At 44.7% G+C, this 15491-nt stretch overlaps 1 protein-coding gene across 1 annotated transcript; it reads right to left on the bottom strand.

Moving 5' to 3' along the window:
- Positions 1-23: 23 nt before the first annotated feature.
- LOC121570075 (Golgi-associated plant pathogenesis-related protein 1-like) lies at positions 24-3398 on the bottom strand. The gene is made up of 5 exons (XM_041881546.2): positions 3093-3398; positions 2033-2141; positions 1532-1635; positions 835-912; positions 24-292 (listed from the first exon to the last, which is right to left on the bottom strand). The coding sequence occupies exons 1-5, from the start codon at positions 3103-3105 to the stop codon at positions 132-134; spliced, it is 465 nt and encodes a 154-aa protein (XP_041737480.1). The 5' UTR covers positions 3106-3398; the 3' UTR covers positions 24-131.
- Between the last annotated feature and the right edge of the window lie 12093 nt (positions 3399-15491).

Raw genomic sequence — 15491 nt, 5'->3', positions numbered from 1 at the left:
TCAGACCTGGGACACCAGGTGAGTGCAATTAACTACCAGGTAGAAATAAAAAACAGAAGTGTTTCGGCCCTCCAGGACCGGAATTGAAGAACCCTGTCCTAGGGTATGGGGGTGACGGGTCAGTATGTTCCTCAGTCCTTGGGCGGCAGGACGTTGTTGTCAAAGTGTCCCTGGTTAGTGATGTTCCCTGCCGGGAAGTATCTGGCCACCACGAAAGACGAGCCGTCTGACGCACTGGCCTTCCCCACACCTAGCTTCTTACTGCCCTTCCACACCATCGCTGTGAAATGACCTGGGGGGGGGGGTGAAGAGAAAGACAGAGAGAGAGAGCCAAGCTAAACACATTCACTGAAGGAAGCCGTCTGCAGCACTGCTCCTCTAAATATTTACAGCTACAGAACCCTATATTCATATCCTCCCCCCTCTATTGTCCCCCACCCCCATATACACTATTTTCCCTCTATTGCACACTCCCATTTCTCCCTCTGTTTTTCCTCTCCTCCTTTCTGTCAGCAGCACATGAGTCAGGGGAGTTGATAGGAGTGATCCTGACGCTGCAGGGTCAGTCACACTGAGCAGGAGGCTTCAGGAAGGGAACAGGAATGCTATAAAGAACTGTGATTTTCCCACAGGCAGCAGTGATCCATGCATGCTTGTGAGCTGAGTCAGAGAACTACACGGTCACAGAACGGTAACATCACGGTCATAGAACAGACACCACACGGTCTAACCCTGAACCCAGCCTGGGTGAACACAACATTGTGGCATGCAGCACTACACCGAGTCAGAGTGTGTGTGTGTGTGTGTGTCCGCGCATGCATGTGTGTGTCTCACCTGTGCCAGAGGCGAAGCCAGGGCGGTTGAAGTTGTATTGTTTGACCTCGTCATACCAGCGGTCGGCCACATCCTTCCCTATACACAGAGAGGACAAAGGTTACAGGTTATCACATAACATTATACTTGTTTGTTGCCTTTGTCACTATTGTTTAACAGCAACTCGGGCCTAAACCCCCAGAGTGCAAGCGGAGATGACAGCGGCAAGGAAATATTATCCAAGATGGCAGCTGTCCAAGGCAACAGTGCTAACCCTCTTCAAGCTGCCAAAGCTTTAGGTGGGGCAGAAGATTTGGGAACCCCAGTTTCAGAGGAGCAGTCCAGGGAGAGATGAACTGAGTATGACCCAGTGATAGAGTATGTATCCATAGGAGACTTTATGAATCACAGCAGACTGTCAGGTCAGTGCACAGACATAGTTGTGCTCTGAGTCATGGTCTCGTTGCTGAAACACACTCCGAACACAGAGTAGGGAAATGGACCCCAGCTGTTCCTGCCTGGGTCGCCACTGGACAGGATAGTCTATAGTTTAGACCTAACTAAACCTTAACCCTACAGAGACTCTGGATCTCTCTCTTTAATGTTACTATCTGTACCGTACACAGTGAATAATGTATCTGTCCCCATTTCCATAACTACACATATGCAGGCTATGTCAATGTTTGTGGTTGGTCATAGGGTTAGAGTGTGTGTGTACCTGGTTGGTCGTAGGAGGCCCAGGCCAGGTTCTCGCCACAGCTCCCCCTACTGGACTCAACACTGTGCTTCAGGATCCTTGTGCTGGCCAGAGACTCAGCATACCTACAGGGTGGAGATAGGGGAGATAGTTGTGGTAATAGTTAGATAAAGACAGCTAATAGATGGGAGATTGGTGAAGTGGAAGGAAGTAAGGGTTTGGATGTGGTTGGCCATGCCTCTGATAAAGGAGGTGGTGGGTGGAGGAGATAGGGAGACCCATGGGGCGGCGCACAATTGGCCCAGCGTCGTCCAGGGTAGGGTAGGGGAGGGAATGGCCGGCAGGGATGTAGCTCAGTTGGTAGAGCATGGCGTTTGCAAAATAAAAAAATAATGTATGCACTCACTAACTAACTGTAAGTCTCTCTGGATAAGAGCGTCTGCTAAATGACTAAAATGTAAAATGTAAATAGATAAGTGGGAGGGGGGGGGGGGGCAGTGTGTGGGTGTGTGGGTGACCCACCGAGTGGCATCTCTACTCAGCTTGCTGCACAGCTTCAGAGGTGGTGCCTGGTGCTTCCTACGATACTCATTATGACTCTGCAACACCTCCTCCGAAAACTGCTTAGAAGCTGAGAGAGAGAGAATCATAACACAAGATGCCATGAAAAAACTGAAGGCTAAATGTCTATTGTTTCCCTCATTTTCACTGTAATATACAATCAAACTTTCAAATCATTAATACAACTCAATAAAACGGTAGGCTGCAGATAATCAGAGAGTAACTTAGGCAGTAGTAAATCTCCAGTAAACCCCATACATATGGCTGTTCCCAGGCTTGACTGAGTCTATATACTACTAGACAGACAGTACCAGGGTATGTATGAATGGGGGACACATCCTCCCTCTCCCCAGCCTGGTGCCAATCACAGCCCTACTCACACATCTCCATTCTCTCTGGCATTCACACAATGAGGCGATTCACACACACACACACACACACAAAATACAATTGTATTGGTCGCATACACATATTTAGCAGATGTTATTGCAGTTGTAGCGAAATACACATTCAGCCTGTTACGGCCTTGTGATGGATCAGTGGTTCAGTCCTTTGGGCTGGATCCTTGACCCAGATTTAGCTTATTCCTAAACTAAATACCACTTTCAATGGAGGATAATGTGGTTCTGGGAAACTGGCCCCTAAAATGTTCTGTCAATCGATATCAAAACACACAAATACACGCTGACATAACCACAGACACACAGCTTGTAAATAGGGAATTCCCCTACTAGCACAACTACTCCTGATACACCCAATAGTGGTTCCATCTTTACCACAGAAAGGAAGAAACTGACCTAGCACATAGGCGTTACAAGACTATGTCAAATAGATTTACAGCTTTCTAAAATCCACCCCTTTTTCCTGTTGCATGATAACAGACCATTGGCACAGACTGAGAGCTAAGCCTCTTTTGTAATTACTCATACACATGCTCACCACACACACACGTTTCACTTGATAAACTTTTTCACTTTCCCACAGTCATATTCCAGTACAATTACATCTCATGTAGTCTTACCTGATTTGCCCATGGCGCAGAAACTCTCTCCTGTTCCCTTTGGCTCAGTCCTCTCTCCTCTGATGGCCTGAAACAGCTGCTATGATTTCTGTCCCTCTCTCCCCTTTCTCTATTCTTATTTTTCTCTGTAACCTTTGTTCCTCTTGCTCACACTTCTCGCTCTAGTAAACTAGTCTTTCTCAAACCTTCTGCTTCTGTCCTCTCCACTCTTACACACCCTGCCTTTTCCTTCTCTGTATCCCTCTGTAACACACAGGCTCTCACTCTCTCTCTCTGTGTAACTGAAAGGGGAGACCCAGCATGCATGGCTGTTCTAATGACATCATCTCTATGAGACACATGCCCTTTTATGGCTCGAGATTCCTGCTTTCTGCTTGAAACAGTGAGCTGAACATTATACAGTATGAAATATGTATACACTCGCTAACTGTAAGTCGCTCTGGATAAGAGCGTCTGCTAAATGACTAAAATGTAAATGTATACCCTAACTGAACTACGGGCAGTTTAACTGTTTAGAAGCGGTTTTACACTGTTTTACTAGGGTGAGCCTATGTGGCATTGATATTAGTCAGAAACATTTATTCTAGTGTCAAAATGGACTACAAAGTGTAAATAGTAGGATCATTCTGGTCTTAAAGTCAGTCTCGTCCAAAACTCGAAAATTTGGGAAAATTGTATTTCAAATAATTTTCTTTGGGTTGGGTTGATTTCAATCCTGCCCACAGCTGGCAGCACCCAAGTAATCATCAATTCGGAGTGCAGCTGCATGTGACCCAATTGTAATATCCATTAGGGTATAGTTAGGGACCATCAATAAAATTACACAATGTACATTTAATTATTGACAATATAAAAAAATGTAAATAGCTCCAAATTTCAATTACTTGAAAACCTCAAACCAACTATAAATTGTAATATTGAAAGCAGTTAATGAGACAACTAAAAGGTGTGCCACAGGAAAATATTGTCCTATTTACATAGCCTAGTTAGGGACCGTCAATAAATTAGACAATCTAAAGTCCGACTTTGCCACGTGGGCACAACAGCCGGCTAAAGCTAATTGGCGAAAGAAGTTGGCTAGCACTAGCTAGCCAACTTCTCATGAGTGACTAAATGTTTTGGTAGAGTGAATATACAAACCCTTGTCACGTGTGAACACACACACAAGAGACACCCACATTAAACCACACCCCAAAGACAAATCTCGTTTGGCTTTAGTCATGGCCACTGCATTTCTTATTGAGCATCCCCCAAAAAATGAGGCCAAATCAGTAAGTTCAGCCCCCCGTTAAGTGTACATTCCCTTAAAAAATTACTTCCCTGAAGACTTGCTCCAGGACACAGGAAGCTATTCTACCTGCGAAGGGCAACTGATGTGTAATGATTCCAAAGCCTGAACTCTCTCAGGAGAATCAGTTTGACACAGAGGGCTGGTCGTTTGTTTTGGTGCCTTGATCAGAGTAGTAGCGCTGCAATTCGACTGAAAGGGAATAAGCAAACAACTCCAACAATTAATCCACAGATGAAACAGTAAACCAAATTCAGGCATCCTTCAGGGTTCTTCTTCTTTCGACTTTATATGTCGGTTGGCAACCAACTTTAAGATGCATTACCACCACCAACTGGACTGGAGTGTGGACCTCAGTTCATCTTTCAATCACCCACGTGGGTATATGCTCCTAAAAAGCAATGAGGAGATGAGAGACAGGACTTGCAGCGCGTCGAGCGTCAAAAAAAGAACCAAGTTCTATTTTAGCGCCTGGCCACACAAACGCTCGCTGACACGCGAGTGCAATGATTGAATAACATGTATGTCTATTCTGTTACACTTCAAGGACAGGATACTGCCAAATAAAGTAACCATAGGATATATGACTTATTATGTGAGGGCTTTTACCTACCGAAGCATTTAAGATGTTATATCTGCCAGAGGTTTGGGCATGTGGCAACAGCCTGTAAAGAGAAAAAGAGGTGTGCCAGTTGTGGAGGGGAGCATGAGTATGGGAAGTGTGGGGATGGTGTACAACCAAAGTGCTGCAGCTGTGGGGGTGCTCATAGTGTGGCATATGGTGGGTGTGAGGAAATGAAACAGGCAGTGGAGGTGCAACAAGTGAGAATGGAGAGAAGGGTGTCATATGCTGAGGCATTGAGGGTGGTCCAGGTCCAGGGAGATACAGGTTCAAGGGAGAGATGGGTAGGAGCATCTAGATCGGGGACTATGGGGCAGGTGGGTGGAGATATGGTATACATAGATAAGAGAAAGATGGTGACGTTCATAGCAGGAGCTATCAATAGTAGTGTCTAAAACAGAGAGGATTCAGCTAATATGGAAAGCGGATGGGAGACATCTGAGTATGACAGGGCTGACATGGGAAGAGGTTAGAGATTACCTCAATCAGCCGAGGCTGGAGTCATGTATTACTGGATCTTAGTTATAGTGGTAATGCTACAATGGAATGCTCGAAGCCTGTTGGCTAATGGGCAGGATATGCCAGCTAAGCCTAATGTGATTTGTGTGCAGGAAACATGTCTCAAACCGACTTTGGAGTTTATCATACAGGGATATGTAGTGGTTCATAGGGACAGAGATGTAGGGGGAGGGGAGGGGGGGGTGCCACCTTCATAAAGCAAGGACTTACTTACAGGATGCTAGGCAAAGGTATTGAACAGGAATATGTGGTGATGGAGGTGTGTTTGAGAGGAGGGGTGCTAGTGGTAGTGAACTACTATAATCCCTGCCAGATATTGGACCTGAAAGTGCTGGAGAGGATGGAGGGCCAGAATAAAAATAAGGTAATGTGGTGTGGTGATTTTAATGCCCACAACACACTCTGGGAGGGAGGAGGAGGAGTGTGGGGCAGCGGTTAGGAGTAGGAACAGGGCATTTAGAATACTGAAAAAGAACTATCCATCAGGCAAAGAGGTCATGTTGGCATCAGTTCTGTGACACCATTGGAAGGGCGACACCTGTGGGAGATGTGTGGGGGATGATCAAGAGGATACGTGGGCTTAGAAGGGAGTGGGATTATCCAGTGTTGATGAGTGGGGAGGATATGGCAGTAACAGATGAGGAGAAGGCAGAGATGATGGCCAAAGTGTTTGTCCCAAGTGCATAGCTCGGCTAATCTGTCAGAGGAGGGACAGATGGGGGGAGAGAGAGAACGAGAGAGGAGCACCCTGGAGTGCTGGATAGGGAGGATGTGCTGCTGCTCCAGTTTCCACTCTTCTGCCTCCGGCTATGGAACCCTGACCTGTTTACCGGACGTGCTACCTTGTCCCAGACCTGCTGTTTTCAACTCTCTCTCTCTATCGCACCTGCTATTTCAACCTCTAAATGCCCGGCTATGAAAAGCCAAGTGACATTTACTCCTGATGTACTGACCTGTTGCAACCTCTACAACCACTGTGATTATTATTTGACCCTGCTGGTCATCTATGAACGTTTGAACATCTTGGAGAAAAATCTGGCCTTAATGGCCATGTACTGTTATAATCTCCACCCGGCACAGCCAGAAGGGGACTGGCCACCCCTCAGAGCCTGGTTCCTCTCTAGGTTTCTTCCTGGGTTTCTGCCTTTCTAAGGAGTTTTTCCTAGCCACCGTGCTTCTACATCTGCATTGCTTGCTGTTTGGGGTTTTAGGCTGGGTTTCTGTATAGCACTTTGTGACATCTGCTGATGTAATAAGGGCTTTATAAATACAATTTGATTGATTGATTGACAGAACACAAGCTTTGGGTGGGTGGGTAATACCCAGGCGAGGGAGATGGGACTGTATGGAAGGAGTTTAATCCCACGATAGCTATTCCTGTGAACCCACCATGGCTACTCCCACCTCCAGTAGTTGATCTAGAAGTGTTGGAGAGACTACAGAAAGATAGAGAGGGTGTTGATCCATCTGATTTGTTTAATAGACGTCTGGATACTGTACATCAGGACTTTGTGGCCATTTACACAGATGGTTCAAAAAATCAAAGGACAGGATGTACTGGGTGAGCATTTGTAGTGCAAAAATGTGGGGTGGCAGTCAGGAAATGTATTACAGATCACCTGGCTGTATATACGGCAGAGCTGATGGCCATACTGTTGGCCTTGCAGTGGGTGGAGGAAGTCAATCCGAACAGAGTAGTTATTTGCTCTGACTCACGTGCAGTGTTGATTAGTCTGCAGTCCTTAAACTCACGTAGCAGACAAGACCTCTTGTGTGAGGTACTACAAACCCATGGCAGGGTTAGACAGATGGCTATACAGAAAATATTTACTTCGGTCCAGCCCATGTGGCTAAACAAGCACTTGGTAGTGGGGATGTTGTTGTAATTTCAATGAGCAAGGCAGAGGCAAAAAGCCTGATATGGACAGTGGTGGTGCAGAGATGGCAGGAGCAGTGGAATAGAGATAATAAGGAAAGGCATCTATTCCAAGTACAGAGGAAGGGGAGGACGGCAGGAAGGGACAGAAGAGAGGAGGCTATTTTTACAAGACTACAGGTGGGACACAGCCAGTCGATTAAGACTTTAAATGTGATAGGAAAGCATCCAACAGGAAAGTGTGATTATTGCCAGGAAACAGAGACAGTGGAGGATGTAGTGATACATTATGAGAGGGAAAGAGAGAGGCTGAGATCCAGTATGAGGGAGACGGGGATACAGGAAATTAGTTTAGAGAGCATACTAAGTAGAACGTCATTAAATACAGTCTCAAATATTTTACTTTTTTAAGAGAAACGCGGCTGGCAGGTAGGATATATTTTCTCCCTGTCTCTGGCCCACACTACAGTACAGTAGGTAGCAGTAATGCACCATAACGCTGAATGCCAACCGCCGATAAACCCCACCGAATAAGAAGAATATGATTCCAAAGCATAAACTCTGGGAAGAGGGGCTCAGTGAATGTTTTGGAAGGTGTGAATGTGGGTCAAGGTGTCAGAGGAGACGCTGTAGAAGGACAAAGTGCCGGCCGGCCAGTCCAGATACACTCCCCCTCTGTAGGAACCAGAGGAGGAAGCAGGTATGGCAGTGCTGCTAGTATTATGATAGGCAACAAAAGTGTTATCAGAGTAGCGCAGACTCCTGGGGCCTCATTTATCAATATCGCGTAGAAACTATACTAAAACACTACTTACGAACGTTCGTAAGCCTAGAAAAAGTGTGATTTATCAAACAATCCTACGAGCATCATACGCACACCGGTAGGAGGTAATCGTTTGATAAATACCAATTGTTCTCAGTGCTCGTGCACAACCTTAGCTATTTGTATTTCAAAACGCCCCTAATTAACCTTATAGTCAAAATCATCCATTTAAAGCCGTGAGGAATATACAATGCCATACCATGAAATACAAAGGCGCAACAAAAAAAGCTATGAAAAACGTTATTTTCCGAGACTGAAATAGAGGTGCTAGTGTCAGAGATTGAGTACAACGAAAAAGGTTTTATTTGGCTCGCTCAGTTGGGGCTTGACCAGTAAAAAATATAAACATAGCTACAAAGAGAGGACCATTGGGACAATTCAAGTTCCTTTAGCAATGGCAAATATACTTCAAATGAGTAGGCAACTCTCACCAAAAAGCCATTTATCCTCAACAGCTTCCGCCAGTAGGCGTAAAGGCCAAGATTGCTGTTCTGCAGAATGAACGAGTCGTGCGTTCCACCTGACCACATTGCCACCACATTCAGCAGCGTCTTTTGCACGTCATAAAACCTATCACCTGCACATTAAGAGTGGAAGCCTTTTCTGTTCACATCGTTTTTAGGATGATGCTTTTATAGCGATGTGTGTACAGTCTCTTGCTCCGTTCGTATTTGGGAACCCATTGATACCATCATGGCAAAGAAACCCCTCTTGAAAAATTACTGAACTTTAGGCTATATGGATTAGTATCGTAACAAATGCACTGATGTGGTCAAATTATATGATATAGCCTGGTAGGTAGATCTGGCTGGCCAGCCAGATGGGACCGACCGACCGGCCAGGTAGGTCCAGCCAGCCAGCCAGATGGGACCGACCCGGCCGGCCGGCCAGGTAGGTACAGTGAAGGAAAAAAGTATTTGATCCCCTGCTGATTTTGTACGTTTGCCCACTGACAAAGAAATGATCGGTCTATCATTTTAATGGTAGGTTTATTTGAACAGTGAGAGACAGAATAACAACAACAAAAAACAGAAAAACACATGTCAAAAATGTTATAAATTGATTTGCATTTTAATGAGGGAAATAAGTATTTGACCCCCTCTCAATCAGAAAGATTTCTGGCTCCCAGGTGTCTTTTATACAGGTAACGAGCTGAGATTAGGAGCACACTCTTAAAGGGAGTGCTCCTAATCTCAGCTTGTTACCTGTATAAAAGACACCTGTCCACAGAAGCAATCAATCAATCAGATTCCAAACTCTCCACCATGGCCAAGACCAAAGAGCTCTCCAAGGATGTCAGGGACAAGATTGTAGACCTACACAAGGCTGGAATGGGCTACAAGACCATCGCCAAGCAGCTTGGTGAGAAGGTGACAACAGTTGGTGCGATTATTTGCAAATGGAAGAAACACAAAAAACCTGTCAATCTCCCTCGGCCTGGGGCTCCATGCAAGATCTCACCTCGTGGAGTTGCAATGATCATGAGAACGGTGAGAAATCAGCCCAGAACTACACGGGAGGATCTTGTCAATGATTTCAAGGCAGCTGGGACCATAGTCACCAAGAAAACAATTGGTAACACACTACGCCGTGAAGGACTGAAATCCTGCAGCGCCCGCAAGGTCCCCCTGCTCAAGAAAGCACATATACAGGGCCGTCTGAAGTTTGCCAATGAACATCTGAATGATTCAGAGGAGAACTGGGTGAAAGTGTTGTGGTCAGATGAGACCAAAATTGAGCTCTTTGGCATCAACTCAACTCACCGTGTTTGGAGGAGGAGGAATGCTGCCTATGACCCCAAGAACACCATCCCCACCGTCAAACATGGAGGTGGAAACATTATGCTTTGGGGGTGTTTTTCTGCTAAGGGTACAGGACAACTTCACCGCATCAAAGGGACGATAGACGGGGCCATGTACAGTCAAATATTGGGTGAGAACCTCCTTCCCTCAGCCAGGGCATTGAAAATGAGTCGTGGATGGGTATTCCAGCATGACAATGACCCAAAACACACGGCCAAGGCAACAAAGGAGTGGCTCAAGAAGAGGCACATTAAGGTCCTGGAGTGGCCAAGCCAGAAAATCTGTGGAGGGAGCTGAAGGTTCGAGTTGCCAAACGTCAGCCTCGAAACCTTAATGACTTGTAGAAGATCTGCAAAGAGGAGTGGAACAGAATCCCTCCTGAGATGTGTGCAAACCTGGTGGCCAACTACAAGAAACGTCTGACCTCTGTGATTGCCAACAAGGGTTTTGCCACCAAGTACTAAGTCATATTTTGCAGAGGGGTCAAATACTTATTTCCCTCATTAAAATGCAAATCAATTGATAAAAATTTTGACGTGTTTTTCTAGGTTTTTTTATTGTTATTCTGTCTCTCACTGTTCAAATAAACCTACCATTAAAATTATAGACTGATCATGTCTTTGTCAGTGGGCAAACGTACAAAATCAGCAGGGGATCAAATACTTTTTTCCCTCACTGTAGGTAGGTCCAGCCAGCTGGCCAGTTAGGTAGGTCCGGCCAGTTAGGTAGAAACGGCTGGCCGGCCAGTTAGGTAGGTCCAGCCGACCAGGCAGGTAAGGCCGGTCGGCCAGGTAGGTAGGTCTGGCGAGCCAGTCGTCCAGGTAGGTAGATCTGGCAGGCCAGCCGGCCAGGAAGGTTGGTCCGGCCGGCCGGCCAGGTAGGTAGGTCCAGCTGGCCAGGTAGGTAGGTCCAGTTGGCCTGGTAGGTAGGTCCGGCTGGCCGGCCAGACCTACCTACTTACCAGATTAGACCGGCAGGTCAGGCAGGTTCAGCCGACCGGCCAGGTAGGTCCTGACCGGCTGGCCCAACCTACCTAGCCGGCCAAATCTACCTATCAGGCCGGTGAAAGCTAATGAAACAGGATTTTATTGAGCTGATCAACACCCTAAAAGGCGCTGAAAAGCATCCAATTATCTCTGGTCCCGTGCCGTCGCTGGGTCGTGGCTGCGAAAGTTTCAGCAGGCTCTTAGCACTTCATATCTGGCTTAAAGACTACTGCCATTCTGTTGACAATTTCAACACTTGTTGGAAACAAAAGATGCTCTACAGGGATGATGGACTCCACCCAAACCATCTAGGCACCTGGACCCTCTCTTCATACAGTACCAGTCAAAAGTTTGGACACACCTACTTATTCAAGGGTTTCTTTATTTTTACAATTTTCTACATTGTAGAATAATAGTGAAGACATCAAAACTATGAAATAACACATATGGAATCATGTAGTAACCAAAAAAGTGTTAAACAAATCAAAACATATTTTATATTTGAGATTCTTCAAAGTAGCCACTGTTTGCCTTGATGACTGCTTTGCACCCTCTTGGCATTCTCTCAACCAGCTTCACCTGAAATGCTTTTCCAACTGTCTTGAAGGAGTTCGCACATATGCTGAGCACTTGTTGGCTGCTTTTCCTTCACTCTGCGGTCCAACTCATCCCAAACCATCTCAATTGGGTTGAGGTCGGGTGATTGTGGAGGCCAGGTCATCTGATGCAGCACTCCATCACTCTCCTTCTTGGTCAAATAGCTCTTACAAAGCCTGGAGGTGTGTTGGGTCATTGTCCTGTTGAAAAACAGATTATAGTCCCACTAAGCACAAACCAGATGGGATGGCGTATCGCTGCAGAATGCTGTGGTAGCCATGCTGGTTAAGTGTGCCTTGAATTCTAAATAAATCACAGACTGTGTCACCAGCAAAGCACCATCACACCACCTCCTCCATGCTTCACAGTGGGAACCACACATGCGGAGATCATCCGTGCCTACTCTGTGTCTCACAAGGACAAGGCGGTTGGAACCAAAAATCTCAAATTTGGACTCATCAGACCAAAGGACAGATTTCCACCGGTCTAATGTCCATTGCTAGTGTTTCTTGGCCCAAGCAAGTCTCTTCTTCTTATTGGTGTCCTTTAGTAGTGGTTTCTTTGCAGCAATTTGACCATGAAGGCCTGATTTACACAGTCTCCTCTGAACAGTTGATGTTGAGATGTGTCTGTTACTTGAACTCTGTGAAGCATTTATTTGGGCTGCAATTTCTGAGGCTGGTAACTCTAATGAACTTATTCTCTGCAGCAGAGGTAACTCTGGGTCTTCCTTTCCTGTGGCGGTCCTCATGAGAGCGAGTTTCATCATAGCGCTTGATGGTTTTTGCGACTGCACTTGAAGAAACTTTCAAAGTTCTTTAAAATTTCTGGATGTCTTAAAGTAATGACGGACTGTTGTTTCTCTTTGCTTACTTGAGCTATTCTTGCCATAATATGGACTTGCTCTTTTACCAAATAGGGCTATCTTCTGTATACCAACCCTACCTTGTCACAACACAACTGATTTGCTGAAACGCATTAAGAAGGAAAGAAATTCCACAAATTAACTTTTAACAAGGCACACCTGTTAATTGAAATGCATTCCAGATGACTACCTCATGAAGCTGGTTGAGAGAATGCCAAGAGTGTGCAAAGCTGTCATCAAGGCAATGCGTGGCTACTTTGTATCACCGCCTGATATGGCAACTGCACCGCCCGCAACCGTAGGGCTCTCCAGAGGGTGGTGCGGTCTGCCGAACGCATTACCGGGGGCAAACTACCCGCCCTCCAGGACACCTACAGCACCCGATGTCACAGGAAGGCCAAAAAGATCATCAAGGACATCAACCACCCGAGCCACTGCCTGTTCACCCCGCTATCATCCATTAGGTGAGGTCAGTACAGGTGCATCAAAGCTGGGACCGAGAGAATGAAAAACAGCTTCTATCTCAAGGCCATCAGACTGTTAGATAGCCATCACTAGCACATTAGAGGCTGCTGCTGCTTATTGAAATCATTGGCCACTTTAAGAAATGGAACACTAGTCACTTTAATAATGTTTACATATCTTGCATTACTCATCTCATATGTATATACTGTATTCTATAATATTCTACTGTATCTTAGTCCATGCCGCTCTGTCATTGCTTGTCCATATATGTATATATTCTTAAATTCCATTCCTTACTTAGATTTGTGTGTATTGGGTATATGTTGTGAAATTGTTAGATATTAATTGTTAGATATTACTGCACTGTCGGAGATAGAAGCACAAGCATTTCGCTACACCCGCAATAACATCTGCTAAGCACGTGTAGTGACAAATAAAATTTGATTTGATTTCACTTTGAGGAATCTCAAATATAAAATATATTTTGATTTGTTTAACACTTTTTTGGTTACTACATGATTCCATATGTGTTATTTCATAGTTTTGATGTCTTCACTATTATTCTACAATGTAGAAAATAGTAAAAAATTAAGAAAAACCCTGGAATGAGTAGGTGTGTCCAAACTTTTGACTGGTACTGTATTGCAAGGCTGCATTAAGATATTGACTCAGAGACAGACCAAGCCCCGCTCAGGTAATACCTCCCGTCCTCTCTAAGCGTTATCTTCGTACTGTTGTCTGTACTGCCAGGGGTGTTGTCAGTTGTAATCTTGTACCCATTAATTTGAACTCCGCTCTTAGATCTGCTATTGTTAGCTCAAAAGAGGAACCCACTGTGGCCTGGTCACCCAGTGCTTTTAGTTCAAGTGTGAATTCCATAAACTTGAATTGCCCCTGGTTTTCAAATCACGTAGAGGGCTTGGGTTGTTGCACGCATCATTGGTTACTCTGAGAGTTCCTCATATTGACATTGGCTGCGGCCTCACGCCCTATGACCTAACCTTGGAAAAGTAATTCAATTTTCTTCTCCTTCCTCTATTACTAATAGGAATGGTGCAGTTCTATGCAATCTTATAGCCATACCAACTAATTTATATCAACATCAACCATCAGACAGGGCCTTCAACCGCCCATTGAACGTAGCTTGTTTGAGTTGCAGTTTCCATGTGACTTTAAAAATCATAAAGGCCTTGGGTTGATGCATCTGAACATTAGGAGCTTACTTCCTAAACTGGATTACATCAAGATCTGGGCTATGCAGACGAATCCGGATATTCTGGTATTGACTGAAACTTGGATCTCTGGGGACATTCTGGACTCTGATATTAAAGCCATAGGCCACAAATAAAAGCAGGCTGCAGCTACACTCATAGACTGTATAAAAATAATTGACATGGCTCATACTGCATTAAACAAAATGTGTTACAACAGTAATAATAGTAGCGCAGTAATTTGTGTAAAATAAACGTTTTTTTGTCTTCCGCACTAGATGGCGCTGTTTGCACAGACATGAAGAGTGGAACATGGAACCTAAACTGAAGAAGGAGTTACGTGGGGATTGTGGACTGATGCTATGTTTATGTAATATGAGAGTCTAATAAAAAGCATGAGCTGGCGCACACCCAGAGAAAATTATTTAGTGTAGAGGTGCTGACTAACGGGGTTTAAACTGTAAGCTATAAAAAACAGAGAGTCGCACACTCCATATGTATAACCTCCCAGTAATTTATTGGGTAAAAAAACACCGACGTTTCGGCATTACTGTGCCTTCTTCATGAGAGGACATGCTCTTTGTCAAAAGAGTTAGAGCACATCTCATACCAACACTTAGATGGACTTCATCTCCTCTTCTCCAGCCTTCTTCTGCACTAATGTGAAACTGTACTAGTAAAATTTTCTGTGTGTATTCATGAAGGAGATAAGTCGGGTTAAAACAATACATAAAAATTTCCAGAAATGTATCATTCTTGCGCAATTTATATCTATCTATAGGCTACATTGAGATTTTTCTTTCATAATTTTTAGGCTATCTGGCATTAGTATATAAGCCTTAGTTAGCTTTAGGGCATAACTTTACACATGCCAAATAACCTACACGCCAAATGCTTTTGGGAACTGGCAGAAAAAGTCCACTGAGGCAAAAAGGAAAATGTTGGAGTTTAATTCAATAAGAGAAAATCTGCAAAATGGCGAGTTCAAAATAAAGAGAAGGGAGGGCCAGAAAAGTAATGTTTGGGAAAGATTTGGTGAAGTGGTAAAAGAGGATAATAGCAGTGCCTAAGTGTGATGATTGTGAGGGCCTACACAAATTCGACAGTCACAAGATGGGGCATTCAAATAGGCCTATGCCACATCAAGGAAGCGGTAGCCTACTCTTCAGATGGCTTAAATGGAAACTGAAATCTGGACACTGACTGTAGGTCTATAACCTTTCACATGCATCCAAGCCAAACTGAAATCTTATCAGAAACATGTTGGGTTGTTTTCAAAGCTTTCTATTTCCTTACAACTGGTCAAACTGATGTCATTGGGATATTTGGCACAGAAAATCTTTCC

Source organism: Coregonus clupeaformis, chromosome 28, assembly GCF_020615455.1.
Source record: "Coregonus clupeaformis isolate EN_2021a chromosome 28, ASM2061545v1, whole genome shotgun sequence".
NCBI lineage: Eukaryota > Metazoa > Chordata > Actinopteri > Salmoniformes > Salmonidae > Coregonus > Coregonus clupeaformis.
Note: the sequence above shows the minus strand (reverse complement) of the source record. Positions and strands in the feature narration are given on the sequence as shown.

Coding starts and splice junctions, on each gene's coding strand:
- LOC121570075 (XM_041881546.2), bottom strand. Junction 1,636..2,032: donor CTGAGTAGAGATGCCACTCG/GTGGGTCACCCA, acceptor TCCACCCTGTAG/GTATGCTGAGTCTCTGGCCA. Junction 913..1,531: donor GGCCTCCTACGACCAACCAG/GTACACACACAC, acceptor CTCTGTGTATAG/GGAAGGATGTGGCCGACCGC.